The sequence below is a fragment of the Poecilia reticulata genome, chromosome 18 (genome assembly GCF_904066995.2).
Source record: "Poecilia reticulata chromosome 18, P_reticulata-male-v2, whole genome shotgun sequence".
Taxonomy (NCBI): Eukaryota; Metazoa; Chordata; class Actinopteri; order Cyprinodontiformes; family Poeciliidae; genus Poecilia; species Poecilia reticulata.
Genome location: NC_088847.1, coordinates 2,172,598 through 2,192,991, shown reverse-complemented (window position 1 = coordinate 2,192,991; position 20,394 = coordinate 2,172,598). Strand labels below are relative to the sequence as shown.

General features: G+C 39.7%; 1 protein-coding gene across 3 annotated transcripts in view; it reads left to right on the top strand.

Moving 5' to 3' along the window:
- adam19a (ADAM metallopeptidase domain 19a) overlaps positions 1-20,394 on the top strand; it is a 182,697-nt gene that overhangs the window by 143,007 nt on the left and 19,296 nt on the right. For all 3 annotated transcript variants that reach the window (XM_081600059.1, XM_081600058.1, XM_081600057.1), the window contains exons 10-17: positions 2,338-2,422; positions 4,220-4,362; positions 6,003-6,180; positions 11,017-11,106; positions 12,278-12,473; positions 12,761-12,869; positions 15,130-15,334; positions 17,693-17,770. In XM_081600059.1, coding sequence (XP_081456185.1) covers positions 2,338-2,422; positions 4,220-4,362; positions 6,003-6,180; positions 11,017-11,106; positions 12,278-12,473; positions 12,761-12,869; positions 15,130-15,334; positions 17,693-17,770 — 1,084 coding nt within the window. The remainder of the gene's footprint in view (positions 1-2,337; positions 2,423-4,219; positions 4,363-6,002; positions 6,181-11,016; positions 11,107-12,277; positions 12,474-12,760; positions 12,870-15,129; positions 15,335-17,692; positions 17,771-20,394) is intronic.

Sequence of the window (20,394 nt, the reverse complement as noted above, 5' to 3'; positions counted from 1 at the left end):
GAACACCAGGCAAACCCGACGCCAATTACAACAGTTGCTGCCCGACAGCACCAAACTATTTTTTTATATTAGACAATTAATTTAATTTTACACAATTATCGCGGTAGAAGCCATTTATTTGTTAAATACTTAATGAAACGTATTTATCGTGTTTGATGTTTGTTGTGATTTACGTATAGGCTACTCACAAAGAATGAGGTAATTAGTCCAAGTTTGTCGTTTATTGAATGTTCAGAAACTACAGCGGCTGTGATGCACCAAGACAAAGGTAAACAAAGGTAAAACAACCCGAACAGATGATCAACTCAAAACCATTCGCACATTTTTACTCTCCGTCTCCCTGTCATTTAAGCACACCCGTTGCCATGGCAACCTCCTGCGCTCCACAAGCCAACCAGAGATTACATTAAAAACATTCAGTCCGTTACGATATTAGGTTTGCAGGCTTGATATTTATTTTTGCGATCATTAATAAGCCTCCCTGAACACAGCGGTGGTTGATTAGTTAATTTTAAACTCCTGCTCTGTTAGTTATTTTAGTAATGGAACCGAAACGCACAGAATTGCGCAACACCTTATTGAAACAATAATCACTGAGATTATTATTGTTGTTGGGTCATTAATTTGAACACGTTTTGTTGATTTTTTTTTGTTGTTCTTTAATTAAGTTAGGAACGTTTTGATAAGGAGCCAGAGGAGGACGTGCTGGTCTCAGCGCCCTGGCGGTGTTCAGTTTGTCACTTAATGCCGAGATCAACTCAAAACCTTCCGCGATCGACTAGTTGCACCGCTGATCTAGCAAAGCACGAACAGTTCAGAAACAATATGAAATGGGAAAAAAGTTATTTATTAACTGATTAAGTCGTGTTTTAGATTGTTCTTGAAAAAATAATCAGTCACGGCTAATTAGTGGGCACACTCGTGGCTGCACAGTGATTTTTTACAGCAGACAGCCGCTCCTCTCTCTTGCAGGTACTGCGTACCCCTGCTAAATCTTTTAGGGGTACGCGGTACCCTGCTGTACCCCTTCACTTTCACCCCTGTGTGTGTATATATATATATATATATATATATATATATATATATATATATATATATATATATATATATATATATATATGAAATCTGACTGTTTTATAATTGAACTTTTTTAATAATTTAAAGGTAAATTCTTGAGCCACTTGCCAAGCATTTTGTAATTTTACATGTAAATATGAATATGTGAGGATTTGATGCTGCATCTCAGCATTTTTCCAAGGCCTATAAGGGAGAGACAGTGACAGAGTGAAACATCATCTTAGATGATGATGATGATGTCTCCTGACAAATAAGGATGACTTGATGAGTAGTGCATCTTTCCCTCCACGCTGACAGGCTGGAGTTTTTACAGGCTGCATAAACACACATCAGAAAAAATACTGAGAGAGGAAGAACTGTAATGTATAGTTCAAAAAAGGACAGAGTCTGTGACAGCTGCCTGCGCCTGCTACCTCCTGCTACTGAGACACAGACGCTACTTTACTGGATTCCATCCACGGATTCATGGAGCTTCCACTGCTGCCACTTGGAAAACATTCAATTTAAAGCTTTGCATTATGATTTTTAAAACTCTCCACGCAACCAGACCGCAGGCATTTTTAGAAATGTTCAATAAAAACCTTTATTTCTCTGCAAAAATGACAGAAAAGTCCATATGGGAGGTGGAACTCTGGAAGGGAGGCTTTACAAGGTGGCAGTGAGAGATACTGTCATTTGTGATTGTGGTCTAAAAAGCAGAAAAAGGCTTATATTCAAAAACTAAAATGATAATACCATGAAAACCACTATTAAATAATGGAATCTATACAGTTTTAGAAATACTGTAGGTGTTTTTAATAATCTTGGTTTTATTCTTAAAGCCACAGGAAACAGCTGAAGCGATTCGTTTTTATCGTCGTAGTTTTCTCCACTAACAGTACCGATCTGTCATTTCTCCGTACAACAGCCACCTCAGGAGGAGCTGACTGGTGAAATAAAATCCACCTCCTGGATTAATCATCAGGATTGTTCCTCTGCCAGAAATTAGAGTTCAATTTGACTCCACATAAACCTGTCAGCTTCCGGTCTTATCATGTTATATTTTCTGAGATCGTAAAGTGACAGATTAGAAGAATTTGATCAGGAAGTTTCAGGTGTTTTAACACACTCTGATGTGTAAGCTGTTAACAGTCAGCGGAGGGACACTAAAAAAGTTTCCCTTTAACACACCCCTCATGTTTCTGGCGTTGCATTTAAAATCAATACACAGTCAAGTAGGGCAGGAGATTAAAGCCATGTGATTTTCCTTGTGTGTAATAGCGGCGTGATTTTCAAGGGGACAACAATCGGGATGGCGCCACTGGAGGGAATGTGCAGCCTGGAAAACTCTGGAGGCATCACTGTGGTACGTGGCAAGACATTTTCCTTCTTGTTGCATTTTTACTGTCTCAGCTGGAGTCAGTGTTCTGTTGACTGCTGCTGCTGTTGGTCTAGCACAGAGTTCCACATTATTCACATTTTGCTTCAGGTTTTCCTTCACAGTAAAGACCCAATTAAATGATTACAGTAAAGATTGAAGTTCCAGGTCCAACAGTTAAAAGGTCAGAACAGATCTAGAGCCTGTTGTATTTATGGTGAGCAAATTCTACTCCATGATGTGCTAGAAAATAGAAATCAGTGAGTGAAAAATTCAGAATTCATTCTGTGGTTCTGATGAGCAAAGTGTAGGCAGCTGGGCTCAGTTTACTGCTGCTAGTACTGGTTCTATACTGGTACTGGACTGGTGATGGTGGTGATGGGACTAAGTACATCACATTTGCCTGTACACAGCCTGTGAATACAATACAATGCAGCTTACAAGCAGGGCTTGATGCCTAATTACATTTTTTTCTAAAAAATGTATGCAGTGTATGACCTCAAAGCGACCTTTGTGCACAGAAAAAGACGGTAGACATCACACAGCAGCACTCTGTTTACAGCAGTAGTAATGGACGGAGTTGTTTCTAGATGGATTTTAAAGTTCTTCTGCGATGACGTGACTGTATAGTCGCAAGATCATAAGACGATGGAAGCTGATAAAACAAAAGCACAGCTACAAGCGGTGGCTTTTTGTGGTGCATTGACTGCAACTTCTGCAGAGAAGTCAGTTTGAATGATAATAGAATGGAATTATAATTTCCACCATTGGCTTCTTCTGGTGCAGAATTATGATGCTTGTTTCATTTACAGCCCAAAAGCCAAATTTTGGGCTGTAAAGGTAACCTGAATGTAGAGTAAAGCATTTTGGAGTTTATTGTATTTTATATTTATTGGTCCAATTTTCCACATTCCTTTTTGCTTATTCTGGTCACTCTATTCTTATTTTCATTCTATCTTTGATTAAGATCATAGCTTCCCACCGCAGCCAGACAGGGTTGTGGAGTAGATATAGGTATAAAAATGTTGGTCAGAAGTATGACTCAGATGTCAGTAAAATCTTTGGATTTGAGAGGTCACTCACACACTTTGGGCTGGTTCATGAGAAACTGGAAATCACATGTGGACAAGTTCCACGTGTGATTTTTGACACCATAAGCAAATTGGGTAGAATGGTATACTTTTGCTCAGTAATGAGATAAATTTATTGTAAAATCCTTTATGAAATGAAAGGGCTGGATGTAACCAATCACAGCAAATCTTTCTCCATCTTCCCTTTTTGTGGGTTTTTCCCAGCCAGACCTTCTCTTTGCAGCATGGCAGTATTCACTCTGCAGCAACGCTCAGCTCGTTCAGCTGGATGTGTCCATAAGTGGTCAGAGAGATCGATAGCTTCTCCAAGCATGATTAGTTTCTAATAAGCTGTGATCTGTCCTGTGGGCAGCGGCAGCCTGTTGAATCCAGATCTGTGGTGGCACACACACCTCACACTCACACTTCTTATTGTTTTTGAAAGAGCCACAAGACTGTTACTTTAAATTTCTTAAAATATCTTGAAGGGATTGAGACAAAAAAAAAGTCAATTGGAAAATTCCCCAAAATATCTCCTAAAGGATCCACTGAGTTATATTGGTGATGTTTTCTCAAGCAAAGGTTTAAAAAAATATAATGCACAACACAATCAGTACAACTTTAGTTAGTGTTTGCATTGAGCCAAAAATACCTGCAGTATTTTGGTTCGATGAAAAAAGGTAAGTACATACTTACCTATGACTGCCTTCCACAGGACCACTCAGACCTGCCGATCGGAGCAGCGGCCACCATGGCCCACGAGATCGGCCACAATGTGGGCATGAGCCACGACCATGACGGCTGCTGCGTGGAGGCCAGTGCAGACCAGGGGGGCTGCGTCATGGCTGCAGCCACTGGGTGAGTGCCAGGCCCTGCATCAGAAACATGAACTTGGTCATAGCTTCTCTTAAAACAAATCAGGTCTTGTGATCTGTGTTTTCCGTGTATTTATTTTGACGTTTTTCTGTCTTTATTAGTCTGTTCCCCTGTGAGTCTTTGTGTCTTCCCTATTGATTGTTCCCAGCTGTGTCTAGTTCCCTGACTACCCTCCCTGTGTATTTAAACCTACCTGTTGTCTTTGTCTTTTGTCGGATCCTTGTTGTGTGTGCATCTCTGTCTTCCCTGTTGCTCCCTGTGCAACCTGTTTGGATTCTGTTCTTTTGTGGATTATTCATCGTTAAACTTCATCCTGGGTATGCCTGCGTCTTCCCTCACCACCTACACCGCAAGTCATGACAGTAGGATCCGACCAAAGACACGGTGAGGGACGTAAGATGCGGACCCAGTTTAGACGGTGGTGCCCTTGGCGGTGTTTCGGAGCAGTTCTGTGGCGGAGCTCTGCTGTGGGGATCGCGGCTGGCGATCCCCCCACCCGGAGTGGGGCCCACCCGTCACCGCTGCCCTGAGCCGCCTGTGGTCCCATCCCCTGGGCCAAGCCGTCACCGCTGCCCTGAGCCACTGGAGGTCCCGGCCTCTCAGCCCTGCCTGCAGCTGCCTCTGGTCCCCACTCCGAGGCAGCGTCAGTCTCCGCCTTCAGAGTTCCCCATGCCCGCTGCTGATGAGCAGCCTTCTGAGCCTCTGCCTTCCGAGTTTCCTGTGGCTCTGCCTTCCAGTGCTCCTGTGGCTCTGCCTTCCAGTGCTCCGTCCGAGCTTCCCTGTGCTTCATCCGAGCTTCCCTCTGCAGCCAGCCCGCCAGCTGGCCCATCAGAGCCTGCAGTCGACCCACCAGAACCTCCTCGACTCTGCTTCCTGTGGCGGCAGGAACCGCCGGACCCGCCTCCTCGACTTACTGCGGCGGCGATCGCCGGACCTCCCACGTGGGGTTTACCTCCTGCGCCGTGGCCGGCCCCGGACTGTTCCTCTGGGACTGTTTTGTTGTGTTTGGACTTTTGGTTTTTTTTGGGCATCTGGTAGCTGCCATTGAGGAGGGGGTACTGTTGTGATCTGTGTTTTCCGTGTATTTATTTTGAGGTTTTTCCCGTCTTTATTAGTCTGTTTCTCTGTGAGTCTCTATCTTCCCTGTTTGTTCCCAGCTGTGTCTAGTTCCCTGATTACCCTCCCTGTGTATTTAAACCCACCTGTTGTCTTTGTCTTGTCGGATCCTCGTCGTGTGTGGATCTCTGTCTTCCCCATTGCTTCCTGTGCAACCTGTTTGGATTCTGTTCTTTTGTGGATTATTCATCATTAAACCATCATTCAACTTCATCCTGGGTCTGCCTGCGTCTTCCCTCACCACCCACACCGCAAATCATGACATCAGGAAGTTATTCATAATCTTTCCAATGTTGAATTGGGAACAAAAAGTTTGTAATTAACTTTTTATATTTTTATCAGAAGGAATCTGATCTTGCTTAATTAGAACAGACAGTAAATATCCCAGTTAACAATTATTTGCTTGTTTAATCAGTTTTCTACATATAGCTTCTATCTAAACAACATACATAAAAATCGTTTTTTTGTGCTGCTTCATTACCATTAAATCATTTTATTGATTCCAGACATCCGTTCCCTCGAGTCTTCAGCCGCTGCAGCAAACGGGACCTGGACAACTACTTCCAGAAAGGGGGGGGCATGTGCCTCTATAACATGCCCAACATGAAAGATCTGGTGGGAGGCAAGAAGTGTGGCAATGGCTTTGTGGAGGATGGAGAAGAGTGTGATTGTGGGGAGCCTGATGTGAGTACCTTGGTTGGAATTATTTAAGGCACAGAACTCATACGTTGAATGCGTATGAATCGACTTTACCTTTGTACGTGTAGCAATTTCCTCCAAGCATTTAGTGTCCATGTGCGATGACTTCTGATATTGACCTTTTGCAGCTAGGTCACCTCATTATGTTGAGGCACCATGACGGACATTGAAAGTGAGGGACAGGAGTATTGAACTGTGATTGTTTTCCCAGGTTGTTTTCACCAGTATAGCCATGGCTTCTACTTGTTCATGTTGAGTTAACTTGTCTGTGGATGCAGCACAGCTAGCTGGGGCTCATAGACAGATATTTACAACATTTGTAAATGGTTAGCTTAGAAACCGACCCATACCTTCTCTCCCCTGACATGTCTGTTGATTTGATGAAGTCGCTGACTTTGCCTAAATTCATGGGACATGATTTCTACCACTGTGTCATGAACACAGTGATAGAAATCACGACCACTGTGTTGCTCTAGTGAAAGCGATTCTGCTAACACCAGAGCAGACTTAAAGTCTAGATTAGCAGTTCTCAACGTGGGCGGTACCGCCCCCCAAGGGGCTTTCAGAGGACAGCAGGGGGCGCTGGTGGACATTTTTACAAAAGGGGGGCGCTGGGATGCCTTTGGGGGGCGTTTAGTCGAAGGTAAACTTTACACCTTAAATGCACAACAATACCAGTTTAGACTTTGAGCAACTTGGTAAAACTGTATTGTGTAACATTAAATCATGCTTGGCTGCAACTGTATCGATGGCAGCTCTTCTTCTATTCAGTGTTTGTTAGTTTCTGTTAGCTTCTTGGCGCAGCTCCGTTCTCCTGCTACTGGTAGCTAAAATCACAATACCCTCACTTTTTCCCTCTGAAAAATGAACCCATTTAAATAAAGAAATAAAGAAATCCCTCCATGGGTGATACCACAATAGAGAGAGTTCATTTTATAGCGTTAACACGGTGCTGTAAGTGGTCCGGTATGAAACGGGGTGATAGAACAACACAGCACTTTTAAATTTCAATAATCAGAATGCAGAAATTGTTTCCATTGTTTTAAAAGGTTTATGTCAGTCTGCCTTTTCCCCATCGATACGTTTCCCAACCGCCCTGCACCTTAGGGGTGTAAAAAAAAAAGATGCGCACATTGCGCAAAACTCTGAAACAGGAGAAGCGGGACATAAAACGGAGCGACGAACTAGATGTGAATTATGACATAAAAACAGAGAATCCATACATAACAGTAAAGAACTGATCACTTATTTATGTTTTTAATTAGATTTGATATATTTATTTCTTCAATATTATTTTTCATGTCAGTGTTAATGTCATGAGGCTGATGACTCCATGACACTTTCAATTTGACTCATTAGGATTTGATTAAGAACCAGATTTGTTCTTTGTCATTTCTGTCCAGTAAAACTATTAATCTATAAATCAATAGACAGGTCTATATAAAGATATAATCCATGTTTCTGTCTCATATTTGTAAGGCATTAAAAGGACCTGGAACTTTTGTTTTTGTGGGTGAAATTTTATGGATGATACTCTGATGTCCCATTCTCCTGAAGGCAGCACAGAGCTGCACCACCAGAAACCCACAGAAACACTGAAGAAAAGAAGAGTTATTATTAATGTAGTTACAGTTCTATCCATGTTTTAATGTTGCAGAGCTCAGTCATTTTGCAAATAGTTCAAAGTTTAAACTGGCATGTGGAACATCTTTTATCTGGTCATTTTGTGCAAGGTTTAACAACTAGAAAAAAGGCACAAAATAAGAATATTTTTTCCACTCTGATTGGCTGCTGTTAGACCTACCAATTTTAACTTGAATGTTCATTGCATTTTTCGTAGACGCCTGTGAAAATAATTTCTATTCCCATTACTTTTTTGTTTTTTGGGAAATTCTTTTTGATGATAAATACAGAAACAAGCATAAAAATAAAAACATCTACAATAGTGATAGTAATATTAATGATAAAATAATAGTCAGTGCAAAGTAGCTTGTAAATTCTTTGGTGGGGGGCGGTGAGGGACCTGGATAAAGGCTAGGGGGGCGCTGGCCCCCAAAAAGTTGAGAAACACTGGTCTAGATGCTAGCCCATTTTTTTTATACATGCTAGGACACATGATAGTGGGTATTTTCTCCATGGTTACTAATGATTAGACTCGTACCTTCTCCATACTGCAATATTTGATTTCATCTTGCTCATGAAGTACATGAACGTTAGTCTTTTTACTTTGTGAAAAGTGTTGGCTGCTAATCTGTGAATAAACTGGGGGCTGACAGTGACTGGGAGGTTAAAAACCTGCTATCCATGGTTTTAACCTCCCAGACTTTGTTGTAATCTGTAAAGCTGGTCTTGACTGCAGGTCTGTGAAATGGTCTCTTTATGGTTTTAGGTGTTAAAAAGCCGCTAAGCTCTCCTGTCAAAGTAGTTCTTATCACAAAAACTGTTTAGTCCCATATCTGAAGCCCAAACAATTAAAAATATTACAGATTTATTTTGAGATGGCAAGATTTATTGCTGTAATGAGGTGATTCCCGTGGTCACAGGCTAACTGAAGTGTTGGAGCAACAGGAGAAACTTCTCCTCCCTAAGTCTCACCTGAACCTCTTCAACTCAGAAAAAACCCGTCACAAATTCCTCTGTAATTAATCATTCATAGATTAAGCATACCAGCATGCAACACAGCTGAAAGTTTCCTGATATCAGAATGAAGTGTTTGTGCTGGGTAAAGCCAGAGGTTAAGTAAACCTGCTATGGTTTGTGCAAAGACGGGCAAATTGAAATGGAGGAAGCAAATTGTTAGCTGCCAGCAGCAGCGGCAGTGCTGATGAGTGTTTGTTATGACTCCCACTCAGAGCAGAGCTGACAGTCGGGATCACAGCGCTGACAAGCCACCTGTTCTTAGCAGTGCAAATGAGACGAGCTGCAGAACATGGTTTAATTTTCCAACATGTTTCACACTTAAAACAAGATGATTCCTGTCATTAGATTTATTTATTTTTTTGTCAGAAAACAAGTTAGAATCTGTTTTGTAAATCAAATTTCCTCTAACCATAAATATTTAATCATAAAACTGGAGGTTTTATTTGTACTAAAAGTTTGGCCGATTTTTTTTTTTTTTTTTACAAGTCTACCATTGCTGCTGTCGTCTTTCTCAAATAAATTATAGAAAATAAAGGAGTGATTTTTGTTGGGGAAGTTTTTGCGTTTCCTCATTTCCTGCTGGTATAATTGGCTTTCCTTCTTCTTGCTTGAGTCAACTCTGAGCTTTGTTTTGAGCACAACCGTGACTCTCCTTAGGGCGCCATGGCAACTGGAGATGGTGTCTTTTGTGCATGCTGTATGACACGAGAGCGGCAACAAAGGCAGCTCTCTGGATGTTTTGTTTTTGTGCTTTTCCCTCCAACATCTGTTGAAACGGGGACTTGTCAGTCACAGCTGTCAAGCCTGTGGAACTGGCTCCCTCCTCTGTCTGTGTTTCTATTTAAATATCTGCAGTTGATAGGTGATGAATACCTTCCCATACCCGTCACCAACACCTCTCCAACCATAATGCTGCATGCAGCAGCATTTGAATCCAAGTCTTTCAGAAAATAAAAGCAATGAACTTTGTGTGACTATAAGCAAGACTTTGAACTTTGGACTTTAGGTGGACCCAGACACCATGACGCATATCAATAATTAGGGGATTGTAGTATTCTGGACAATTAAAAAGCTTGCTTCCGATTTTTTTGCTGAACGGTTATTAAATACAGCGACAAAGGTAGTAAATTGGCAACAACAAAGATAGTAAATTGGCAACAGCGGAGTGAATATTGTTAACTGCGAACATGCAGACATGACCTAGAGGGCGGGTCTGTCAGTTAAACTTCTCTCACTGCAGAGCAGAAGAGAACAATTTATTACAAAGAGCATCAATAATTAAAAGGTTTAGTTTGTAATAATATGTGCTATAACAAAAATACAATAGTTTATCAAACAACTTTTCAGTAAAGTCAGAGCATCATCCATTAGTAACTGGTACCTCCACAGTGAAGTTCACCGCTGTTATCACTTTGCATCAAAGTGGCTTCATGTGAAAGGAAGCAACTGGTCAGAATGTTTCTGCAGAAGTATTTTAAGGATTCAAAATCTTCAAGATAAGCAGCACTCCCAGTCAGTGGGAGAACGTATGGTTTCATCAGAGTCAAGACCAGAAACAACTTCTGTTTAGAAGTCTTCTACTACAAAAGCCACACTGACTGAAATCCTGCAGGAAGTACAAGCAAAAGATTTCACTGAGATTGTGTGGTCAGTTCTCAATTGACTGACCACAACTGGAGAAAAACAAGCCAAGAGATCAGTTCTCAACAAGAAAAATATCTGAGAATCAAGATTTGATTTATTTGTTAATAACTGGAGTGAAATATTGAGGTTCTGAACAAATGGGTCAGGCACTATAAATGTTAACTATAAAAATGTCAAATTATTCTTCAGTAAACCATAGAAATACAAATACTGTTGCTACCAGTATCATAAATCAAAGACTGGGAAATGTCTGTGCATAAAAATAAATTAATTAATTTAACAGCAATAAATGAGTTCATTACATAGCTCTTCTCAGCCTGGCTTCATTTTGATTGGCTGCTTTAAAGATAGTCTTAAAATGTTATATAAAAGTCAGAATAAATGAAGAATAAAAGTTTTTACCATCCATAAATTTGTTTTAGAAAATAATTTTGTGTATTAAAAAACAGATATGATACATACTGCTGCTTTGTATTGCTTACATACAAGGTCTTCAGTTTTGAGGTTTTTAATGTCGGTGTGTATGATTATTTACAGGAATGCACCAACGACTGCTGCAATGCCAATAATTGTACACTCAGGGAGGGGGCTCAGTGTGCCCATGGAGTGTGCTGCCATGCATGTAAGGTAAGAAACATACAAAAACCTGTGGTGGCAAAGTTTGGAGAGAAATTTACCTGCAGCTGGAGCTCTTTATCATTAGTTTGCTGTCGGTCTTCATGTCAGTGTATTGACACACTGCACCCATAACATGTCTGATCTTCTGTCACAGCATGGCTCATCACCTTCACATCACACTGGCACTTTTCATCTCAGCTCACATCTCCTTTTTAAAATGGAAGTCCTTGCATTTCACTGTAATACATAGATGATTGAAGCCAAATTCCTCTGAGCTCCAACCTGACAGAAGACACAAAGTATTGAAGATGGCAGTAACAAATTGCAGTTTGCAGAAGAAAACCCCCGTCTTCTCTCATTCTTTCTGTGGGAGTGATGTCTTTTAATACTGTCTTTGTAACTCTGCAGGCTATGTGTTGTGTGACATGTGTTATGTCTTTGTACACACAGGTTATATATAAGGGGCTGTATTTATTACTGCACTATGCAAATTTCTAGATCAGACATTCAGATTTCAATAAGGGTAGAACCTGGAAAAGTAGATCATATGTAATAAAACCTAAGTATGAATTTTTATCCAGAATGGTTCTACGACTTTTCTAGTCTAGTCCCAGTTTTCTAGTCCACTTTTATCAAACCAAACCCAATTTCCATTTATGATCTATATTTCTCTGCCCTTCTTCTTCAAGAGAAATTATAAATGACAGAAAATATTTTTAAAAATTGCTTTTTAGCTTAACATTTTGGGATTTAACCTGAATTCAAACTCCAGCTAAATACAAGCAGCAAGGGCCAACCACAAGATGGTTGGCCCTTGCTGACTGACATCTCTCTGAACTACAGCAGCCTGAGGACTGCAGTGTTAAAACGACAATCCAGATTTTCCAAAAATTAAATCTTCATAAACTGTAAATTTGATGAATTGATAAAATCAATTTACCGCATAAATAGTCTTTACTACTAGCATGAAGCCAGCTTTGACTAAAGCATGTCTTTTGAGCAAGATTCCTCGACCAAAAACAGAATATGGTGACAAAGTATGAATCAAACATAGTTTTGGTCCGTATTTAACTTTTACCTTCAGGTTCATTAGTAAGAGTTCTTCTCATTTCACCTGATGTATCACTTCAAACTGTGTCCTTCTCTCCCTCCTCCTTTCTCTGCTTGCTGTCTCTGCCAGTTGAAGCAGGCAGGCACCATGTGCAGAGGGCCAGCAGGGTCATGTGACCTCCCAGAGTACTGTACTGGGGCCTCTCCATACTGTCCTGCCAATGTCTACCTGCTTGACGGCTCCTCCTGCCAGTATGGAAAGGCCTACTGCTACAACGGCATGTGCCTCACCCATGAACAGCAGTGCCTGCAGCTCTGGGGTTACGGTAATGAAAACACTGTTACATATCTGCACTGACTACACCTCAGCCTCTCAGTATGTAAGCCATATGATGTTGTGCATGCCAAGACTTACAGTGTGTAGGCTGAGCATTGTCATCCTGATGTTAGACAGATGGCCTGCTTGGTTTGTAAGTCAGCACATCAGCTTGTTGCTAAAGGAGAGGAAACAGGCCTTTCCCAGAACACCAAACCCCTGAGTTCATGTAGTCACATGAACTCATGTGACTCATGTCATCAGTAAGTCTACTGATGGAAGACTTTTCATTTCCAGGAGCTCAACCAGCCCATGATGCCTGCTTTGAAGACGTCAATGCAGCAGGGAATGCATTTGGGAACTGTGGGAAAGATGAACATGGCAACTACAAAAAGTGTGAGAAAAGGTGGGTTTGCACTGATGCTAACAATCACTTCAAAGTTTAAGACATTTTATGATAAATTCAGTTGAACTATTTGAAGCAGATTTGCTCAAATATCCTCATTTCTTCTCCACCCATATGATTAGGATAGAGTGCAAGATAAGTATGGAGCTACAGGGCTGCAGTAAGCAGACAAAACCTCTTCTAATTGCTGTGTAGTTCTGAGCCCAGCTCTAACTTGGTTGAACAGTCAAAGACACATGGCTGGTGGTCTATGAGACACCGTTAACTTCAATGTGTTCTATTTGCTGCATACATCATCTAAGCCAATTTTCCATTGTATGGGATTTCAAAACAGATCTGAGGTGCCTTTAGATACTTTACAGTTAGGCTAGTTTGCTTCTCTGAGTCAGGAAATGTGGTTCAGGATTATTCTGTAGGTAATTAATTTTCACAGTTTTTTGGGAGGTTTTTTATCTCCAAGGTGCTGGTACTAATTTAAGCAGATTCTGATTAAACTTAAAGAATAAATATGCACATATTACCCTTTCCTCTGTCTAATTACATATTTAAAGCAAATATTACTATGTTTTTACTCAAATATTGGTTACAAAGATACCTTTCTTTCTATCTATAAAAACCCATTGTTACAGAAAAATCCTCCAAGTTATGGGAACAAGTTATCTATAACTCAAACTCTTTAATGAGCAGGGACAGAATATTGATAGAATTGTCTTTAGCATCATATATTCGCAATTAGCAGTTGACATTACAACAGTGTTTTCTGTGTGAATTCCCTGTAGTGTTAGTAAACCCTTACCTGTGGTCTCCACACAGATGCCAATATTTCATAGCACAGTAGAGGTTGAACACAAAGTAACTCTTCTACAATATCTAATTCTTTGTGTAAATACCACATGAATGAAAAGCTGAAGTCTCTGTCAAAACAAATATTTCCTTTCACCAGAAAACCTGCCGATCGAAAATTGTAAAATTTACCAGGACCTGGTTTTCACCATAAAACAAATAACACTTGGGCCACTTAAAAGTGTTATTAATGCAGTGTTATTTCTCACTGTAATATTTTCCCGTTCATACCAAGACACAGTTCACCCACGGTCAGGGATTCTGAACACTCAGGCCACAGAGAGCTAAATTAGCTGTTTAGCAATGCTAATGAGCTAGTGGATTATAGTGCTTGATGGCTGTCTGCATGAGCCACTGATGCCTAAATCCATTACAGAGTTCCACATGAGTGATGGAGGTGTTACTGACTCACTAAATCGATTGAGGATATGTAAATGTGTCTGGTATTAAGACACCTGCACAGCAGCACTATCGGTCCTTTGCTTCTAATGCTAAGTTTCATTATGCAAAAAGTTTAGCTTGAATTAGAAGAAAAGCTTCAACTTCAAGGGTTTGAAATAGTCCAACAACTAACTGGGAATGAGCCACTCAATAGACCTAACTGTTGATCATTCAGAGCACAGATATGACCTTGGCTCAGTCCTCCAGTTTTTTGTCATGAACTTCTCACACTCATATAAAGCTTCTTTGTTTTAACATGCAGAATTCTTTCTCTTTTATGCACACACTGGCACACCAACAAGTGTGTGGTTCAGTGTCTGTCTCAAGGACTCAATGATAGGTGCAGGGAGTGTGGCTAACTATCCAACTGTTGAGCTCCTGGTTCAGTGTGAGTGTGTGTGTGTGTGTGTGTGTGTGTGCTTCCCTGCTCTAGTAACAATAAGCTGGATTTGTTGGAGCGACTTTTTTCTGAACATTTCAGGTTTTGCCTCCCGGCTTATATAAAGGCTGCCTAGAACACTGATTGGTGGAAGTTATTGGGGGCAGGTTCTGTCGAGGTCAAACACTAACAGATTCTGCTTTGTGGCATTAACATTTTTTACAGGTTTTTATGGCGTACTGAACAACTAAAACATCAGAAATCCTTTGATGGCTTTATTAATAAACACATGGAATTTATTTGTAGCCATTATATATAGTGTGGATCTCTCAACTTAAAAACATACAGTTTTCTCTGATATGCTGGATGTTATCCAGACACTGACATCTATATGATATATACACATGCATATAGACAGACAGATAGACGATTAAAGTGAAACAAACATATTTAAAATTTTCCATTACAGTAGCTAGAAATTCCTTGATGTTTAGACCCAACTGACTGCACCAAGGAATTAGTTTTACCACCTTTCGGTGGCTCAGTGTCTGAAAACAATTGAAAATTCATATTTTTTGTACTTGTTTTTCTACTTAGTGATGCCAAATGTGGCAAGATTCAGTGCCACAGTGCTGCCAAGAAGCCCAAAGGCACCAACGCTGTTTCCATTGACACAACCATCAAGACGGGCGGCATTGAGGTTAAGTGCCGTGGCACCTATGTATACAGCACTCAGGATGGCCAGGGTGACCTGCCTGACCCCGGCCTTGTCATGACTGGCACCAAGTGCGGGGAGGGCAAGGTTGGTATACACTCCTGATCAATTTTAAGATGTGACCAGAATTCACATTTAAGTTTAAGACCATTAGCCAGAAGGACAAAAATGGACTCGATAATAAAAGCTCAATCTGAAACTAGTAAAAGAAGAAAAGTCCAAGAAAAGTATTGTGGTGTGGTGTGTGCTCATTTGCCCCATGTGAATGTTCACCTGATTTATGCACAAATTAGTTTTTTTCAAGGCTGATGTCTTTAAACTCTTATTCAGTTGACAGTCTGTTTGATTTAAAGCCTTGTTGCCAACCAAGTGAACTAGTACTTCTAAAAGCTATTCTGGCTGTATGTATATAAATGTGTATGAGCAAAGTTACACTAATTAACTAATTATTTCACGTTTTGTTCCCTAACAGTTTTTGAATATTTTCATTATGTGGAAGGGTTTGTGCAGCCTTAAGATAATTGTCAACATTCTCGTTGCTTTTGCAGTAAACACACAGGGTTGTTTCTCAGCCCACCTCATACAAAACAAAATGCCATTAGTCCTGTGGGAGATTTATCCATCTTAGCATTTTGTCTAATTAACATTATTCTGTCAATTTGATTTATTTTGCAGCATGCAAATTAGAACACTGGGTTTTAAAGCAAAACCATTTCAAAAACCCATAACTTCGTAAATTAAAACTGATTTTATATATAAAAAAAAGGTTCATATAAAAAGTGGTAGTAATGCACCCTCTACCATTTCACCAGCAAAGTTCTTTTTTCCCTGTTTGTCTTATTTCCTTTTCCTCTGCATCACAATCCTCCCTTTTAAATTCCATTTCAGCTGGCGCTCCAAGGCCCGACTAGCACTGCATGAGTAATGTATAATGAATAGGCAGCAGATAATACTGTCTGCCATCTACCATGATGAATTCTGAGTCGTCTTATTGAATTGAACCTTTCTCTGCAGTGAATGCATGCAAGCTCTGCCTCTAGTCACCCAGTCACATAAAGATCAACTCTGCAAAGTTATTTTTATCGTTACCAATAACAGTATTAGTGCATAATGATATGCATATGAGCATTAGCACCGGCATAGAAAAAAATCAACCAAACCCTGCAAGTTTCTTTGTTTCTTTCTTTGGTTCTTTGAAGCATTACTCCCTGATATGAGCGGCTCGTCTCAGTAGGAGAACCGTTCCTTACCACAGTGGGTTCAAGTTTTGGAGAAACACTGAAGTAGACTTGGGCTGTGGATGGTTCATTGAGGCATCTCGTTTTGCGTCCTACAACCCAAGGCATTTGTCTCTGAGCGTTTACTTTCTGATACAACAGCAGCTCTTCAGTGTTGTGGAGTTCAGGCCTGAGGTCACTACTGTCCTGACAGCAAACGGAAAAGCAGCTAAACATTAGCCAGTTGATCTTAATCCTGTCTACTGTTATTCTGAACTAAAAGTAACAGACTTCACCTAAAGTAAATTAAACTATCACTTCATAAGATGTAATTTCTAGTCATCTTTTGTGTCGCTGGTTTTTTAGAATTGGGGATGAAATTATTGGATAAAACATTTATAAAATTTTACACTATTTCTGAAATTTACATCTGGAAAAGGCCCTCATCAAGATTTAAGACTATATGAAAATAACTAATTAATATTTAGACAAGAAGAATGAGAAAGTAAAGTATCCTTATGTAGTTAATTGTATATTTTGAAAGAGGTTTTATTACTGATTAGACATTTGATTAACTGAGACCAGCTGAGGTCAAACTGTAAATTAAAGTCCAGAAACCCATTTGAATGTTTATCAGGTTGGATCGTTGTTAAATGATGTTTCCTTTTTGCCATGATATGAAGAAAACATGATCAAAACCAATAATCATTGCCTCATTAAATCTCAACATCTTAAAACACAGTTAGTGGAAAATGTCAATAGGGACGTGTTGAGTTTAATCAGAATGTGGGAGTATCTGTTGAGCTTTCCTGTTATGAAACTGTTCGTTTCTGTGCTGATTACTGTGAGCAGATGTATCTCCAGGGAAATAAGCTGCAAACTGAGGGGAAATATTGAACCTGCGTTACTGCTTAAAAAATGGAAAATAAAATAAAAAGGACCCTGTGTTTAGTCATTTTGTTTGTCAGAACAGTATATTTTCTACATTAAGGATGCTGGTAGGTAAAGGAGGCATGTTGCTGATTTCATCCAACAACACTACTATAAGTTTTAAAAGCATATCTGTAAAACTGCTCTTAATTAAAGATGCTAGTACCATTTCCTGATTTCCAAAGGCATACAAGTTGTTCCAGAGCCCAAGGGTGCAAACACAAGGCTGATCAAAGTCTTTATATGTGTGCTGTCATCTTTATCACAGTCTGTGATCTTTCTGCTTGTGTTCTTCCAGGTGTGCAGAGACCGTAAATGCCAAAATGCCTCTTTTACCGAGCTGGAGTCTTGCCTTGCAAACTGTCACGGCAATGGGGTATCCGCACACTCACACCAATGTGCACACACCCGCACGCACACACACACACACACACACACCCCCACACACACACACACTGTGTCATGCAACATACTTAACTCACTTAGTTTCCATGCACATCTACCTAATCTTGTTGTCTCTCTGTGTCCTTGGGCAAAGGTAGCGCTCTGCTCTGCTTTCACCAAGTCTGTTGTTAAAGTCAGGAAAATAGATGACTGGAACACAACAGCAACTGAAGTGATGAACTATTCATTGGAACAGTACAAGCAAGCTTGAGGCAGATAAGGAGGGAGCATACATAGTTTATGAGTCTGTAACCAAGCTTTGGGAAGGAGAGTTTGGGGCGAGTATATCACTTTCTTGGCCACAAGATAAGATTGATTTATCAAGGAATTAGGGAATTTGACCTTCAACAGTATTTATTGCCTGAGGTGTACCAACGGTAAAGCTTCATTAAGGGATCCTAAAAAATAAAATGCTGATGCAAATATATGTCTGATACAGGGAGAATCTGGATCAAATAAGAATTAATCAAAAAACATTTCCTCACATTTTAAAGTGGAACTTATGACAAAACAGAACTGTTGAACTGACTCTTGTTCTGACGTAAATTCTTTGGGTTATGGTTCAACAACTTTAATCAGTTTTTCAGTTTGTAGACTTGATTCAGATCATGTATATGCACTGAATTATTCTATCTCTTAATACGTCCTTTTATCTAGTTATTGTTGAAAACAGATTTTTGCGTACTGTATGAGAACAGTTGCCTTTTCAATGTATGACAAAATCAGACTCAACTTTTCCTCTTTACATCAGTTGGTATTACTAACATTATTAATATTAACATTATTAAGATTTGTTAAATGCCAACATGATGAAGAGGAGAGTTTTAAGTGATGTCTTTTCTTACTTTTGTGTGTTAATACATAGTAATAAAAGTTACTTTGTAAAAAAAAAAAAAAAAAAAGTCAAAAGTTTACTTACATTTCTTTCCAATTTGGTAGCATGAATTTATACTGTATAACTTGTATCAATCCAAAACATTATCTTTGTTGCCCCTAACCCACTTTGTAACTAACTTGGTTACTTGGTGGTGTGCTCAGGGTCCTTGTCCATTTGGAAAAACCCATCTGTGCCTAAATTTTAACTTTCTGGGTGTTTTACACATAAAGATCTTCCCCACCAAACCAGTTCCAGTGCTTACCGTGTTCATAAAGGGTGGCAGCTCCCCTCAGACACTGTCTGAATGTCATGTCTGAAGTTGGATTGTATGTTGTTTTTGACAGTTGTACTGAAATATGTGAATTTCCCTCTGGGGTTAATAAAATTCATTAATTCATTTACCAAGCAGCAATAACATGTTGGCTTAGCATCAGAAATCTTTCTACTAAAGTTCATGTTTCAACTCCCAGAAAGGAAAATGTGCAATAAAGGCAAACATTTTTTGTGCAATCATGAACAATTAGGCAAATTATTCTAAAGACATAAAGTCATAAATACTATATTTGTTCTTGTGCCATATAAAGGAATGAGTGAAGTTTTAACAATAACAGCAGCAGATTCCTGCTGAAGCTAACTTTGTCTGACCTACTTTGTGTCTGAAGCTGTTCTGCAGTTTATTTGACCCTAAGCATTTCAAGCTGACTCTCTCCTTCTCTCATTTACTTTAAAGCCATTTACTTTTGGCTTTAACACTAGCCAAGTCTGTTGTTTAACTAGGATTTGAAATAATGAGTCAAATAATAAAATATTATTTTTATTCTCTCCTCTTTTAATCCCTTTCACAAAGTACTTTGTTATTTTATGCCGTTTGTCCTCTTTGTGTCCCCTCCTCTCGGTGTAACAATACATGCATAATGGAAATGACTTTCGGCAAGGAATATTCTAAATATGCATGTTTTCCCTCCTCGTAGCACAGGCTTTTTTCAAGTCTTAGGATCCATTTTTAATTCCATATTATCTGTTGATCCTGAGGCTTATGGAGTATGATTGATATTTATGCAAATTAAAAGTAGTACTAAGCTGCAGGAATACACTTCTCATTTGGATCCTAGAAAGGAATTCATAAAAAAATTAAAAGGCTCAGCCTGGTTGTGATTTTTATGTATCTACTATATCAACAGCCCCTCTGAATGTTAAATGAGAGGTTAAGAATCAAAGAGTTGAATATGTGTTGAGTCTTTACGTATTAGTCAAGTTTAAACTAAAATTTCTAGATTTTTTATTTATTTATTTTTTTTTACAATTATTAAGGAGAAAGACTGCTTCCTATTTTTGGAGCAGCCCAGTCTGGATTCTAATTTGAATCCTGATAGGCCTCTTTTCCACCAGCTCGGCTCTACTCAGCTTGCTTTGCAAATATTTTCACTGGCTTTTTTTCGAGGCTGGTCCTGCTTTTTAGGTCCCTGCTTTGGATTAGGGCCAGTCGGGCCGGCCCTGCTTTCGTGGGTGATTGCTGTTCACTGCTGTTCACTGATTGGCCGTGGGTGTGGGCAGATGGAGTAGCAAAGAGAGAAGAAAAACAAAGGTGCAACATTTCAAACTTGCTGCAACACAGAAGTGATGGAAGCTACAAGCAAGCGGTGAGCATAGATAATATGTGAAGGAAGCTAAAGATTAGG